The sequence below is a fragment of the Fistularia commersonii genome, chromosome 16 (genome assembly GCF_037954325.1).
Source record: "Fistularia commersonii isolate RoL2024-O1a breed Wild chromosome 16, RoL_Fcom_v1.0, whole genome shotgun sequence".
Lineage (NCBI taxonomy): Eukaryota > Metazoa > Chordata > Actinopteri > Syngnathiformes > Fistulariidae > Fistularia > Fistularia commersonii.
The window spans coordinates 3,598,457-3,612,884 of NC_141299.1; the positions used below are offsets into that span (position 1 = coordinate 3,598,457).

At 36.9% G+C, this 14,428-nt stretch overlaps 1 protein-coding gene across 1 annotated transcript in view; it reads left to right on the forward strand.

Annotated features, from left to right (window-relative positions):
- gabrg3 (gamma-aminobutyric acid type A receptor subunit gamma3) overlaps positions 1 to 3,704 on the forward strand; it is a 43,239-nt gene extending 39,535 nt beyond the window's left edge. Inside the window, exons 8-9 of the mRNA XM_086162188.1 lie at positions 2,065 to 2,264; positions 3,238 to 3,704. Of these exons, the coding sequence (XP_086018314.1) occupies positions 2,065 to 2,264; positions 3,238 to 3,516 (479 nt within the window). The 3' untranslated portion in view covers positions 3,517 to 3,704. The remainder of the gene's footprint in view (positions 1 to 2,064; positions 2,265 to 3,237) is intronic.
- The last annotated feature ends 10,724 nt before the right edge of the window (positions 3,705 to 14,428 follow it).

The following is a 14,428-nucleotide window of genomic DNA, read 5'->3' on the forward strand; positions in this document are numbered from 1 at the left end:
ATTAACGTAATAATTGGTGCTTTGCATTTTTAAATTTTAATTTTTTTCTTTTTTTTTTTCTTTTCCTTCTTTGAAAATTCACAATGATTTGTTATCTGCACTTTGTGGGCATCTGCTTGCCTGTTTGCTTTTTCTGTTTTGTTGTGCTGTATTTTTTCATACATGCTGTCTTTTTGTCCTTTTGGTCTTCAGTCCTGTGGAACATTTTTATCAAGGTAATTGATTTAACCTTATACGGCTTTTCATGCTTTCAAAGTCTCAAACAATTCACCGTCATTTAAAATTTTTGCATTCATATATATTGTAATTTCCGGAATATTAGCACCTACTATTTTTCATATGTTTCGAACACTGCGGCCTAAACAATGACGTGGCTAATTTATTAATTTTTACAGGCTAACAAGCTTCAAAATATTTAGCTTCAGCATGTCAGACCAATGAAATTGCACATAGACATAGCAGAACACACGCGTGTGGTTTACACAAGTGACATTGAGAGCGACAACAAAAGAGACTAAAAAGTGTGTCATGGAGGAATTCTGAGGCTGTATAATTGTGACACCGAAGAAGACGACTTTAGGTGGTTTTTGTGCACAGGATGAAGATGAAGATAGCGATCAATGACTTTTTCTGGTAGGTTACTGTATTTTTTATTTTTTTTTAACCAGACTCATTGCAGCCACTGTTTTGGAAAAACACTTTATTCCAAACAGTGCAACAGACAACCAGAGACGGATGTCTAGAGACTGAGCTATAGAACTCTGCAGGATCCTGTACTTTTTTAATAAAATCTATTTTATTTCATCAAGACATTGTCAACAGAATGTCTGCATCATCACTTTTTGATCACATCCCACGACACTAACTTAAGAGTATGCGTAATGGACAAGTTGTCCCATGGAGCAAAATACTTATTTTCTATGTGGGAGAGTTGTCTTTTTTCCCAAATCTCTCAGCACGTAAGACACCCAGGTTTATACAAAAGACCAGCGAGAAAATGTAAGGGTTTTTGATTGTTACATTTTTTTCTCCTCTTTTCCAGTGTCAGGTCAACAACAACTGCGGACAATTAAAAATGACAAATTTAAAGTCCTCGATTAAATACTTGTTTATATGTGCACTTGAGATACGTTGTTGTCAAGTCAGACTTTATTTAAATGATGTCAAATCACAACACAGTTGTCTCGTGACACTTTAGATGCAGAGCAAATTTGGACCACCGCTTAATGTAAAAAGAACGACCGAGAGAAAGAGCAAAAGAAGGACCAAGCGATAGAAGGCAAGAGTTTGATAGAGACAGAGTGGGTTATGACTGTTGGAGAGGGGAGGTGATCCCTTATCCCATACTACTAATACCCATAGTATTGACAGTTACTCTGTTATGGTACAATGGTAGTTTTAAAATCCCTAAAAGAAATGGTGAGATACTGCGGTAGATCAAGCCACTGGAACCTGCAAAATGAGAGAGCTCCAGGACTTGGGAGAAGGTTATGGGGCTTATCCTGGTTCTCATCAAAATCAGCCGGTGGCAATAACATGTGGAAAAAAATATAAATTTAATATTCTAAAGCCAGGTTAATTCCAATTCCATTAAAACACAATTATGTTTTTTTTTTTTGAATACATTAACACAATGACTGTGTGTTTTTTTTTTTTTTTTTATCTCTCTGATTTGATAAAATAGGCAGATCTACAGACGATGGAATTATTTAGTCAGTTTTCGGCATAAGCTATAAGGAAGCACAACACATACCTGAACACCTGAACCTCTCTTACATTAAATATCACATCCAAGCTCTTGTCTGCGCTCATTGTAATCTTCTTTTCTTTAACTCTCACATTTATTATCTCTCCTACTGTTCTGACTGTATTTTGGGTACATTTTCGAATATGTCCACAGAACAACATATGCCCAGCATGCCTGGTTTTCTATTGGGAGTTGTCATTGAAAAATGTATTAAAAAAATCCACCAGCGGATGTGTCTTAAGCACAAATCAAAGTCAAAGAAAGGAGCATCGGCAAAACCTTTCAACAAAGAATGTGTTATTTTCTCTTCACCACAGGTATAACCACAGTCCTGACGATGACCACTCTCAGTACAGTGGCCAGAACCTCACTTCCCAGAGTGTCTTATGTCACCGCCATGGACCTTTTCGTCACCGTCTGCTTCCTCTTTGTATTTGCTGCTCTTATGGAGTATGCGACGTTAAATTACTACTCATACAGCACAAAGAGACCCAGTTGTATGGCAAGTAAAAAACAGGTAAACTAAACACTCACCAGAACTGTCGGATATTATATCCGCAGTAATTCATACGGCACCGAATTAAAAATTGCTTTTTTTTGGATATAGATTGAGAGGACGGTTAAGTTCACCATCACCTTTTTTGAAAATATTTTCCGTCTGTTTTTCTTCTGGTTTTGTGCATATATACGGCTGCTGCCTTTAAGCTCTTAAGATAAATATGTTTCTATTTTCTGGGACACTGCATCAGTATTAACTTCAGGGGTTGACTTTTTCTAGTCCGTCACCAATCGGGGGCAGATGTGTAGATGTCTTACATCCTTTACAAAAATAAAATCCGCAGTCAGATTTTCATTTTGTGTCTATAATTGAAGACAGAGGCTGCACTTATGTTATTTGTGTGACGATATTTAATAGAATTTGATTTATAATAGTCTAGTTTTTGAATCAGCCAATGAATGTCCAAGAATGTTTTAATTCCTCTTCCCTCAGCCGCAGGGAATCTTCAAAACTTTGTAGTTAACAGTCAACAGTTAAGACAATTTATATTTCATTGTATTTCTTATTCTTCCTCCTTTCTACTATTATCTATTACTGTTATGTTTTTTACTTGACACTCTGGCACAACAATTTCCTTCGGGATAAATAAAGTTGTTCTCATCTCTCTCTCTCTCTCTCTCATCTCATTCTACAGGCGACATTGTTTTAATGGGCTCATCCATTCACATATGTGTTAGATTTGTCAGACAAATATAGTTAAACCCTAAAGTGTGAATAGTTTCCAAATCAAATGTGGGCTAAAGCTGTGTTTAACATTTCTAACCCATGCTAATATGGTGTGTTAAATGTCAATATGGTCATAACTGAAGTTTATATATGATAGAAATTGTGATGAGTAACTTAAGATGAAAACAAACTACACATTCAGATCACATTGAAATGTTTTTTAAAGCCCCTCAGCTGTCTTGTATCCGTCTGTTGGTCTTTTCAGAAATACTCAGTCCTTGACCTAAGGCCCCCTCACACAGTCATCGCCCTGAACAACTCCATGTACTGGCAGGATTTCGAGGACCCTTGTGGTTACGAGTGTCTGGATGGAAAGGATTGTCAGAGCTTCTTCTGCTGCTACGAGGACTGCAAAGACGGCGCATGGAAAAAAGGTCGCGTTCAGATTGATCTGCTTGAACTGGATGCATACTCCCGGGTATTTTTTCCAACTTCTTTCTTGCTTTTTAATGTTGTGTACTGGGTAGGTTATCTCTACCTTTAGTGCACTCCACCTTCTTGTCTATGGTTCCATGCTGTTCAAGCGAGGAAATTCCGGAAGAACTGAAGGTAGCGCCTAAAGTCTTTCACATCGAACCTGAACAGTTATTTTGACTCAAAAACAGGACGGCAAGTCTCTGTGCCTTTGACTTAAGGCACGTAAGCGCAACGTACTGTATGCTAAGCACAGTGGGTGAAGCCAGGATGGCTTATAAGAAGACAAAGAAGAAATTGTGGTTCGCACTGCTACACAGAACATCTCGGTCAAGAAGACAACTTTTATCGTAGGGAATGTAACATTCAGCCATCAGTCAAAGCTAGTTGAGTAAGACTCCAAGGACAGTCAAAACATTCATAGTGCCTTTAGCCCTTTGAACACCAATTATTGGATTCATTGTTCACACATAATCGGACGAGCCATGTTATTTGTCTAATTACCAGTTTTTACATTCCAAGAAATTTTGCTCTGTAGAGAATAACTTCTTATTTGCATTGTCTTGCAAAAATAATTACCAAATTTTTTTTTGACAGGTAAAAATGACAACTCGGTTATCAGGCGTGAGTTCGGTTATGTTTGGTTATATTTTTTGTTTATTATTTCTTTGCCTTCTCGAGAATTGAACTCTCAAAAAACTGAAGATCCTGCAATGTGGAAACACAGTGAGAGAAACCCACTGTGGTTCCCAAATGCATCGCTGCCGCTACCAAACAAAACTTCTGATGGACTGTCGCAATTCTTGCTTCCTCGATGGTTTTGTCACGGAAAAATCTGCAAACTCTCAACATTTCTACTTCCCGGACAGCATTTGGCTGGGACACCCAAGAAGCATAGATGTTTATCTCAATTAACGGGTAAACAATTTTGTAAACCCTTAAACCGAACCACTCTTGTATCTAAAAACAGCAGATCGCCCAAACCAGCACAACATGATGGCTTATTGGTTACGTTGCTACCATCTTTGCCCCGCAAGACAAAAGCCACACAGAATATTTGATTTCATTTAAAAGAAAACTTTTCCTTTTCTTTTCACAAAAAAGTGTGAAAACCATCCTCTTTAGATATGTAATTTTTTTTTTTTCTTTGACAGTCATTACTGTTACTCAATCTATACGAGTTGCAAAAACCTTTTTACACCCAACATTCCATTTCATATCCGCTGCGTGAAGGCTTTCCCTCCGGAGAGAATGATAGTATCTTCTAAACATGGCTGTTCTCATCCAAAGCTTTGTGCGACATTTATTAAACAAGGTATTGCTACAACAAATGAAAATAATTGGGTTGTTATCTCTCCATATTGACTTTCAACCATGATTAACCAGCACTATTAGTAACCCTATACAATATCATAAATTACTTCTTTCCCCGGGGTTGGAATTAAATAAAATCTAGATGCAGGAAATAATTTGGCCTTCATTGGAAAGATACTGCGTACTTCAGGATCTGAAGTCATTTAATGAATAATGAATAATGAATAATGAATGTTTGCATTTTTTACATATCTCCTTGACAATCAGATGGTCCTAGCGTATGTGCACATCCAAATGTCCCAAAAAAAAAATAGCGATAATAGATATAAAAGACAATAAGGCACAGACTGTAAGCTATGAATCACAGTTTAATTTACCTTTCAATGAATATGGTACATTTTAGGCAGGGGTGTCAAACTCATTTTCACCATCTGCATAATGGTTGCCCTCAAAAGAGCCACATGTAACGGTAACCATATAAATGTAACTAAATGTAAAGTAAAATAAATGTAACAACTCCTTAATGTTAAATTACTCTTAATTTATAACTCATTCCAATCCAAAATGTTACATACGCATTCCCATCTTTCTTGAAACAGCTTTCCATCTGCATCAACTTTTCTCTTCCAAGACATTTAGGGATCATTTGTATTTCTCAATTCCACTTGTTTGAAATGGCATTTATTTTACGACAATCGGAGGTTTAAAGATGTTCTCGCAGGCCGCATAAAATGACGTGGCGAGCCACATTTGGCCTGCGGGCCTTGAGTTTGACACGTGATTTAAGGAATATACTGCTTTGCTGGGATTTAAACTGAACGAATTGAAACTGCTAGCATATCTGCACATTTGATAAGAAATTATTTCTATCATTTCTGTTATTACACACAATGAGGGCCATTGCGTATATTTATTTCAAAGTTTTTTTATTGAAACGGTCTCAAAACTGACACTGCTGCCCTGTGCTTACTGCAAATATAATTCCCAATAATCGGTAGCATTTATTCCTGTTCTGAAAAAGCAGCATTTCTCTTTGTAGGTACTAAAGCTAGATGTGAATAACTTGACATCTCGCTATTTTTTCTTCATTGTCAAGAAATTCAATTGTTAGACTGCTGGGTTCACCATTACCCAACAGACGATATTTTGAAGTTTTAAGCAATTTTTTAAAGCATATTTAAGTGTTTCAATCAATAAACACAGTAATATGGTATATCCAGTAGCTTTGGGTGATGAAACTAGGAAGTCTGTGTTAACAATTCCAACAACGGTTTCACCAAAGGTGAATAAAAACAGAGTAACTTCAGCCATTCGACAACTTTTTTTTTTTTCCTCAATCCTTTTTTTTTTTATTTAATTTGAATTTCCCCTTCTTCACACATTTTCAACCAGGGTGTCTTCAAATCATTCAGTTTGCCAAACCATCCGATATGGTAGGTTAACAGATTTAGACAAGCTGTAATTTGTTTTTAGAAATGGTTTAATTTGTGGAATGAGAAGCAAGATATCCATGTTTCACATCCTTATTCCCACTGCAAATTGTGGTGAGAACTAAACAGCCCAAATTAATCCTGTCAAACACTTCTTTCTATTTTATTTAAGTTTTATTGAGCTGCGTACATCCTTATCTCAGGTTGGCAAACAAAGGTTGTCAAATATGACCTTTCTGTTTATATGGTACACGTTTTCCCTTATCGCAGCTCTTGAAAATTCTTAAATCCTTATCTAGATTCTAGATAACATGGGGATGCAAATGAGTATATCTTCTTTTATCTGTTCATCTAACATTGGCCCCACGCTTGTTTATCTAACACAGTTGGGGATCAGCATTCTTAAATCAAATATGACCATCGTTTGAAAGTTACTGTTACTGGAGGCTCAAGTGCATTAATGCCTTTCATTAGATTCACTCAGTGCTGTTTATATGTTGCGTGCAAATTAGAGTCAGTAACCAATTAAATGTAACCCTGAGGAAGTTGAAAGACATCCTGTGACAGAATTATAGATTCATTTTGGTTTTTACTGATATTGTTTTAATTTTTACATTTTTAATCATAATTTCATTTGCCTGTGTTTACGTCTGGTATTAGTAACCAGTAAATTGCCTTAGAGTAGCCCTTCCAGAGCTGAGAAGAACACCAGAAATGTGCATGTACTTCTTAATACCTCAGCGTGGTGGAGATCTCATTTCAGAGAAGGATGCTGTTTTTTACATTTTAGTGAAACCTTTTACTTCCCTTGTTAAGCTATTTCTTAAAAGTTGTATTTTATAGGCCAAATAGTGCCAAATAGTTCACAGCTGTGCCCAGTGCATTTGTGTTTTGAAAAACAAGTACGTTTTGAAAAAGTAAGTATGAAAAAAGCTTAAATTATGATAGAATTTACAATGTAATATATGCTATGTTTTGATATACATACAAATGTTTGTATTTCGCCGTGTAGAAAACTGGTGATGACACTGTAGAAACTGAAGTAATTGCTGTATATTTAGTGGTATATTTTGAGGTTTAGAGTGTTTAGTAAGTGGTTAATGATGCATTCGCAATGTGGCAGTTTCCAGGAGATCTTAATTATTTCCAAAAGGAAACCACACAAATTCTGCCAACGCTGGCAAAATATGTTGCCCACTGGGCTGACACCGAATGAAAATTGATGCCGCCACATATGTTAGTCCACCTGCTCATTGTGTCTCCACAGCAACCTGAAATAATGACCGGACTTCTTAGGAATTTTGTTTCAAGTTCGATGATTTGGCAGTCATTTAAACAGGAACCAATATTATATTCAATAAATCCGCAAAGTTAACTTGCCACATGTTGGCTGTTGTTTCTTAGCGTAACTTGGGATGAGCGCTTTTTAAAACACAGATGTTACTGTATTACAATTCCCTTCCCCATTTGACAGAAAAATGGGATGCAAAAAGTTACTGCATGGTGCTATACTTCACAATAAGTCTTGAATTTTCAGATTGGAGTTGTACAGTTTTTGGAGTACACAATTAAAGATAAAAAGTTTGATTTTTGTAATATTCTAAAAATTTTGCATTATTGCCCACATTTATTCACTCAAAATAGGGGAGACACGCAGCAGGATATTATTTTTGGGATTCTGTTCTTGAAATTGTCAATATCACATTGACAAACAACCGGATATACGCTCATCGAATTTTCCTCAAATATAACTAGGATGTGAACACTTTTTACCCAACAGGTTATCAAAAATTGAGCCCTCAGTAAAAGTTTGAAAAACAGGTTTGAGTGTCATCTAACCAAATAAAAGGACAGATAAAAAAAGAAAAAAATTCAAATGCCAGGTTTGTCCTTCTGTTGTTTTGTTAAAACAAAAGTTTTGAGTTCATCCAGTATAGTGAGGCTGAAAAGAATAGACATGTTTAATAGTATGGTTGTTGTTACATTGGCAGTCATTGTGAAGTTATTGTTATGATAACAATATGTAAAGTTGTTATTACCGTGCCGGCCTCCTCCAAGTTGATTCTTCAGTCACAATTTCTCCAAATTAATATTACGTCGACAGTCTATGTCGTTCCATCGACAATTTTCTTGTCGTTCCGGGAAATTTTCAACGTTTTTGTGTAAATCTGTATTCAATTGAGGTTATGTAAAATCTTAAAAACTGATGTTATGCTTACCTTGGATGGGTTGTTGTTAGAGTAACATTGACAATTTATTTTTTTCATTTCAGTGACTTAACAATGTTTCATTAAAAAACGTTGATATATTTCAATTGTTTGAGTGAAGGATAATTATCAGGTGTAGTTACGCTTGCAGAAGGTTTTATGTGGAAGTAGCTAAGAACCCTGCATTTTTTTATATTTATTCATAAATTTAGTTTTTTTTACGTGGTAACAGCTTTCAACTGTGAGATTGCGCCTTTACAGTGATTTTGTTTTGGCTTTCAGCAGCAGGTCATCCTTTCTTTTCCCTGACATCATTGTTGGACAGTCCAATTTTCGGTATCATCTTCCCAGACATGGTGGAGCCAGAAGGGTAAACACAGTGAGGGATTCAAGCAGGGATTTGATCCGTGGCCAACATGGCCATGTGTGCAGCTTCAGACTGAACCAGCATGTCATCTGTGCCGAGTATCAGCATGATTTATGCAGACGGGGCATCTGAGGGACATAGCCTGTGTCAGACATTTAGGGAAGAAACTTTTTAGTCTGTCTTCTTGTTAAATTCTTCTTGTAGCGGCAACGGGAGTTGAATTTCCTCTCTTGAAGGCAATTCGCCCCTAATCCGAGAGGCTTCTTCAGTTCTAATGACCTGCGGGGAGTTTCCAAATATAACCGCCAGGGTTTTTGGCGGGTCGAGGTTATAGTGGCTTGTTATGTAAATGCAAGAGTTGATTGGCAGAAACTAGGTCTAAGAAGGTTGTTATGCTAATGGGGTGTCATTCATTGGGACAAAAGAGCAACTTTTGTGGGATTACCTGGATTGGAATGTGAAAAGGTAAAGCTAAATAAAGGAGTGAAACCTGTTGGATTACGTGAACTGAGGCTCATGTGGAAGTTACCGGGTTCTGGTGGTGAGTCTTTCGTGGTTGTTTGGAGGGTGCAGATAGGCATGGTCCATGTGTGCAAATCTTGGTATTTATCCCGTCCTAGTACAGCGTCGTACGTTTGTGACGGTTTCGCCCCTTTGTTTAGTTTTACCTTTTCACTTTCCTAACCAGGTAATCCCACAAAAGCTGCTCTTTTGTCCCAACGAATGACATCCCTATGAGCATAACAACCCCCTTCGAGCTAGTTTCTGCTGATCGACTCTTACATTTACATAACAAGCCACCATCACCTAGATCCACCCAAAACCCTGCTAGTTATGGAAACTTCCCACGGGTCATTAGAACTGAAGAAGCGTCTCTGATGCGACGTGAAACATCTTCAAGTCAAGAAATTTAAGTCCAGTTCCCATGACTTTGATAAGAAATTATCTTGACCTGGATGACTGAGAACCTCCACAGTCATGTTTAGTCTGTCTGGAAATCATTGAGAAAAAAAATGTGTATTTTGCAATGTGCAGATTTTGTCACTGAACCTGATTTTAATTTTTTGAGCTCTACTTGTATTTTAGTGACAACCGATCCCTCTTGAATTTATTATGTAGAAAATAGACAAAGAAAATTGATCTACTCATTGCTAAAATTATTGAAAATTGGCATCTTTCAATAATGTTTTACATCGTATTTTTTAAAAATGTGCTCGCCAATATTTCAATGATTACCCGAGAGGTAAGAGAATCTGCTGCTATCTGTGCCACAATTTGGTCATAAAGATTACCTTCAGATTCCAGTGTTACTATAATGAATTGGTTGCTTTTTTTAATCATCAAATGGTTTCAAATACACATGAAATGTTTAAACACATGAAATGTTTAAACGTCAAATGTCTAGCTGTTGAAGAAAATAAGTACCGTACTCGGATCTAATTTCCTTCATAAACCTGCAGGGCACAATGTTTCCGTCGCGACAGACTTTTCTTTCCAAATACAATCAGTGAAATAAGGTCTTCATTTCAATGAATGGTTCAGAAATGATACCAAAGGAATGATACTCTGATGCTGATTTTTAAAAAATATTGATCCTTGGCGTTCACATGTATTTTGTGAATGGAGTCAGCTGATCAGATCCCAGTATTTATAGCTTTGTACGTAATCTGAAATTTTGCAATCATCCTTTATCGATTCATCGTTTTGTTATATGTAAATGTGATATCTTATAGATAGGTGCTTTGTGTGATTTTTATTTCGTGACATTTTATGTCATCATCATACCCTATTAAAAAAAACATTTATTTTACTGAGCAAAGATACACAGCAGCGGTAGGGTCTCCTGTTTCTGACTGAGGGGCGTTTATCATCACCCCAAACAGAAAGTAGGTTTGTCCCTTTGATTTTTTATTTTTCCACCATTGAATGAATTATTGCAACATATTATTTTATCTGTTGCACAGCTGTTAAGCGATATTCTGAATGTTTCTAACACAACCTTAGGTTGTCTACCCTGACCGTTGCTATCTGCAGGGTATTTCAGCTGTAGAGAAACAAATTTTCATTGACATATAGTCGCTCCTGTCCAACATGTTGTGCTTAAATGGCCCATTTTTCTTTGTTGTTTTTTTATCTGCAGAGTCAGTGTTGCGTTGCTATTGCATTACATTGCAAGTGTTGAGATTATATTTGACGGTGTGGTTTTGTGTGAGTGAGGTCACTGGACGCATTGGTACAGCATCTATACTCAATTTCTGATACCCATGCTATTTTCATGACTTTCACTCTTTTTATATCTAAAAATATGTGTTACTGCAAACTATTATGTAATAAAAAAAAATCTGTAAATGACTTTCTTTGACATCATTTTTGCACACATTTAAAATGCATTTCTGAGCTCATATGCGATCAAAGAGTTTTACCTGACAAGAAAGTATCTCAACGAATATTTTTACAGCATCTGAGAGGTATTAGGTAGGAGTTTCTCATAATAATTTTTTAGGCGAAATGACTTGTGAGACCTGCTGAAGAACTTGGCTCTACACAAATGGCAGCACCTAAAAATATAAGTCAGTTATTATGTGAGAGAAAGGATGTTGCGGACAAAAGCACTGGTCATTTATATTAAACAGGAAACTAATCAAAACTTAGTCTAGAATTCTTCCCCAAATTAAATTCTTCACCATAAAAATCTAATCAACCTTCTCTCCTCAAGGTAAGAACACGTTGCACTATCGGGTCTTCATTGTAAAAGTGGTGCTAATAGTTTCGCTCTGTTTTCTTCTTTTCTTCTCCAGAAAGGCAAACTGATATTTCGTTAAACCCTGCGGCCTTCTTTTAGGAGATAAGAATATTTGGACCTGAACTCAAAGGAAATTGCCTTCTCTTGCCCCTGCAGGGTGAGGATTAATGCTGTAGCAGAATGAGGAAACTGAAAACTGAAATTATATGTTTAAATTAGTGGTTAAGGAATTAAAAAACACCAATTACAGTTTTTCACTTACTTTTAGAACATTGTTGCTCGTTCTCAATATTACCTCAAGTCTAAAAATCTCATTCCTGATCAGGTTATAGTTTTGTCCTTCATTGTATTGTTTTCAAGACTTACTGTTGTCATTTGTGACATTTTTTTAATGCTTCAAGACTTTATGAACATTTTTTTAACCATATATCGCTGAATAATTTATTTCATCAATGTTATAGAACTAGTGCAAGGAAAAACAACATTTCTGACAGAAAATGCAAAGAAGATCAACAAGAATTCTCCATGACTTAGATGACTGAGACCTTCACAGACTTTTTGACAGAAAGTTACTGGAGAGAAGATTCTTCTTTACTTTTGCTAAGAACAGGATTTGACAATGGAATGGCTTCGAAGACACTGGCGCAGTTTGAACAGTGAGTTTTGGGGCTTTACAAAAACATTTTAGTAATCTAAAATTTAAACATTTTCAAAAGTTGAAATTATGAACTTTTTTAGAATGAGGAATGGAGAAGTAACTGTTTAGTCATTGAATTGTACAAAAAAGAAATTTACAATTACAAATTGATCATCGTTTAACAAAACCATAAGTATATTTTTTTCTAGGTATCAATACCCACGTTTGGGAAAGGTTAAATATGAAATGAATATTTTTAATTCAATTAAGAAAGGACTTACTTTTTCTTATTTATAGAGCTCGAAAAACATTTGTACAACAAGATAAAAAGTACAACATTGCTTTCACCATTTAAGACATCATTCCATGAATGTTTTGGAAACAAGACAAAAATGTACAGCTTTTTAGATTTGCTGTTTGGAAGGAGCCAATTTAAGAGCAAATTTTCCTTCCTGAATAAGAAACATTCCACTTTGGAGCTGCTCTTCATATCAGAATTGAATCTAATCCCATGCCACTGTTCGAAGGGTACAAAAACATTTTTAAACTTTTGACCGTGTTTACAGAAGTAAGAGTGTCTTTACTAATTCATTTTCTCAATTGAACAACATAAATCTGTATTCATCAAACATCCTGATTCCATCCGTGTCATGCACATGTGAAATAATGATTCTTTAGAATTCTTTTGTGTGGCTAAAATCATTTGGAAAAGCTACATGCTTGGGGAAATGTATAATTACCCCATCAAAAACCATTCAATTCCATTTAATCTTTCCAATTACAGTATAATTTAAAATGAAAGAAATTCTCATTTCACACACGATTACTTCTTCCTTTTTATGACCAGAATAGTGACAGATTCATTGTGGAGCTTGATACTGAACTGGTATTGATAAGGTATTATTTAAAATAGTGGTGCCAGGAAGAAAAAAAAAATTACACTACAAATGATCATGCAATATAAAATTTGTGTCTGTACATATAATTTCCCCAAAAAGCGAACATACAATTAGAAGGTTACAGTTTTGCAGAGTTGGTGTAAAACAAAGCAGCGCCAGCTTATTCAAGATAGGAAGGACAGTGTCATTCCATTCTTTTCCACTGAATTATTGAAAAGCTAGGGGAAAATTTGGGGATATAAACATTGTTTTCATGGTCTTCCTTTGGTGACCACATGTTTGCAGAGGAAGGGAAACGCTGAAGATTGAAGATAACACCATGTAGGTCTCAAAGTTAAGAGCCTGGCTGTTCCAAGGCAACAATTTGGTAAAAAATATCTCAGAAATCAAAATTCATGAGAAAATATTTGTTGAAGTTTTGTATTCCGATTCTACATTTGGCTACATTTATCCCGCTTGCCGTCGAAGCCGGCTCGAGAGGAAGCAGAAGAGGGGTAAGCGCGGAGGGGTCCAGACTAGGCTCACGGCTAACCCAAACAAGCTGGCCATCTGCACAATCATGTTGTCCAACATTCGTTCGTTGGACAACAAACTGGACCATATCCGTCTACTCCAGAATACTACAGCATGAAGACTGTGAAGGAGTGCTGTGTCTTCCTGTTTGTGCAAACGTGGCTCACTGAAAGCATCCCAGACAGCACCGTCCAGCTCACCTGGCTAATACGCTGTCATGCAGACATCGCCCTTGTCGATGGAGGTAGGTAAGACCCGTGCCTGCGGGATCGGTGTTAATATTAGCGACGCCTGGTGGTTTGATGCTGTTGTGATCTTTAAACACTGCTCCCTTCTGGTGGAATTTATGGCAATAAGGTGCCGGGTGTTCTACCTGCCGAGGGAATACACGGACATACTGCTTGTGGCTGTTTAAATCCCTCCGAGACCCAACAACAGCACCAGGCTGGACACTCTAAACAAGCTCCACCAGCACATCAGTGAGCAGCTGACAGCTGACCCAGGAGCCTACCTCATCCTGGCTGGGGACTTTAACCACGCTGACCCAAAGAATGGGTTCCCTAACCATATTTCGGCATATTAAATTTCCCATTCGGGTAAACAACACTGGACCATGTCTTCACCGCCCAAACGGAGGTTACAGGGCCCTACCTCTCCCCCACTTTGGTGCCTCCGATCACATCCTTGTCATGCTAATGCCAGTATACAGACCATTGGTCAAATATACCAGACCCGTTCACAAGCAAATACAGGTGTGACCGTAAGTCCAGGAGTACACCTCATCTGTTACAGCACAAAACACAAAGCGTATGGATGATGCTACAGACACCAAGACCATCATGGCTGACAGGCGAGGTCCACCAACTCCTGAA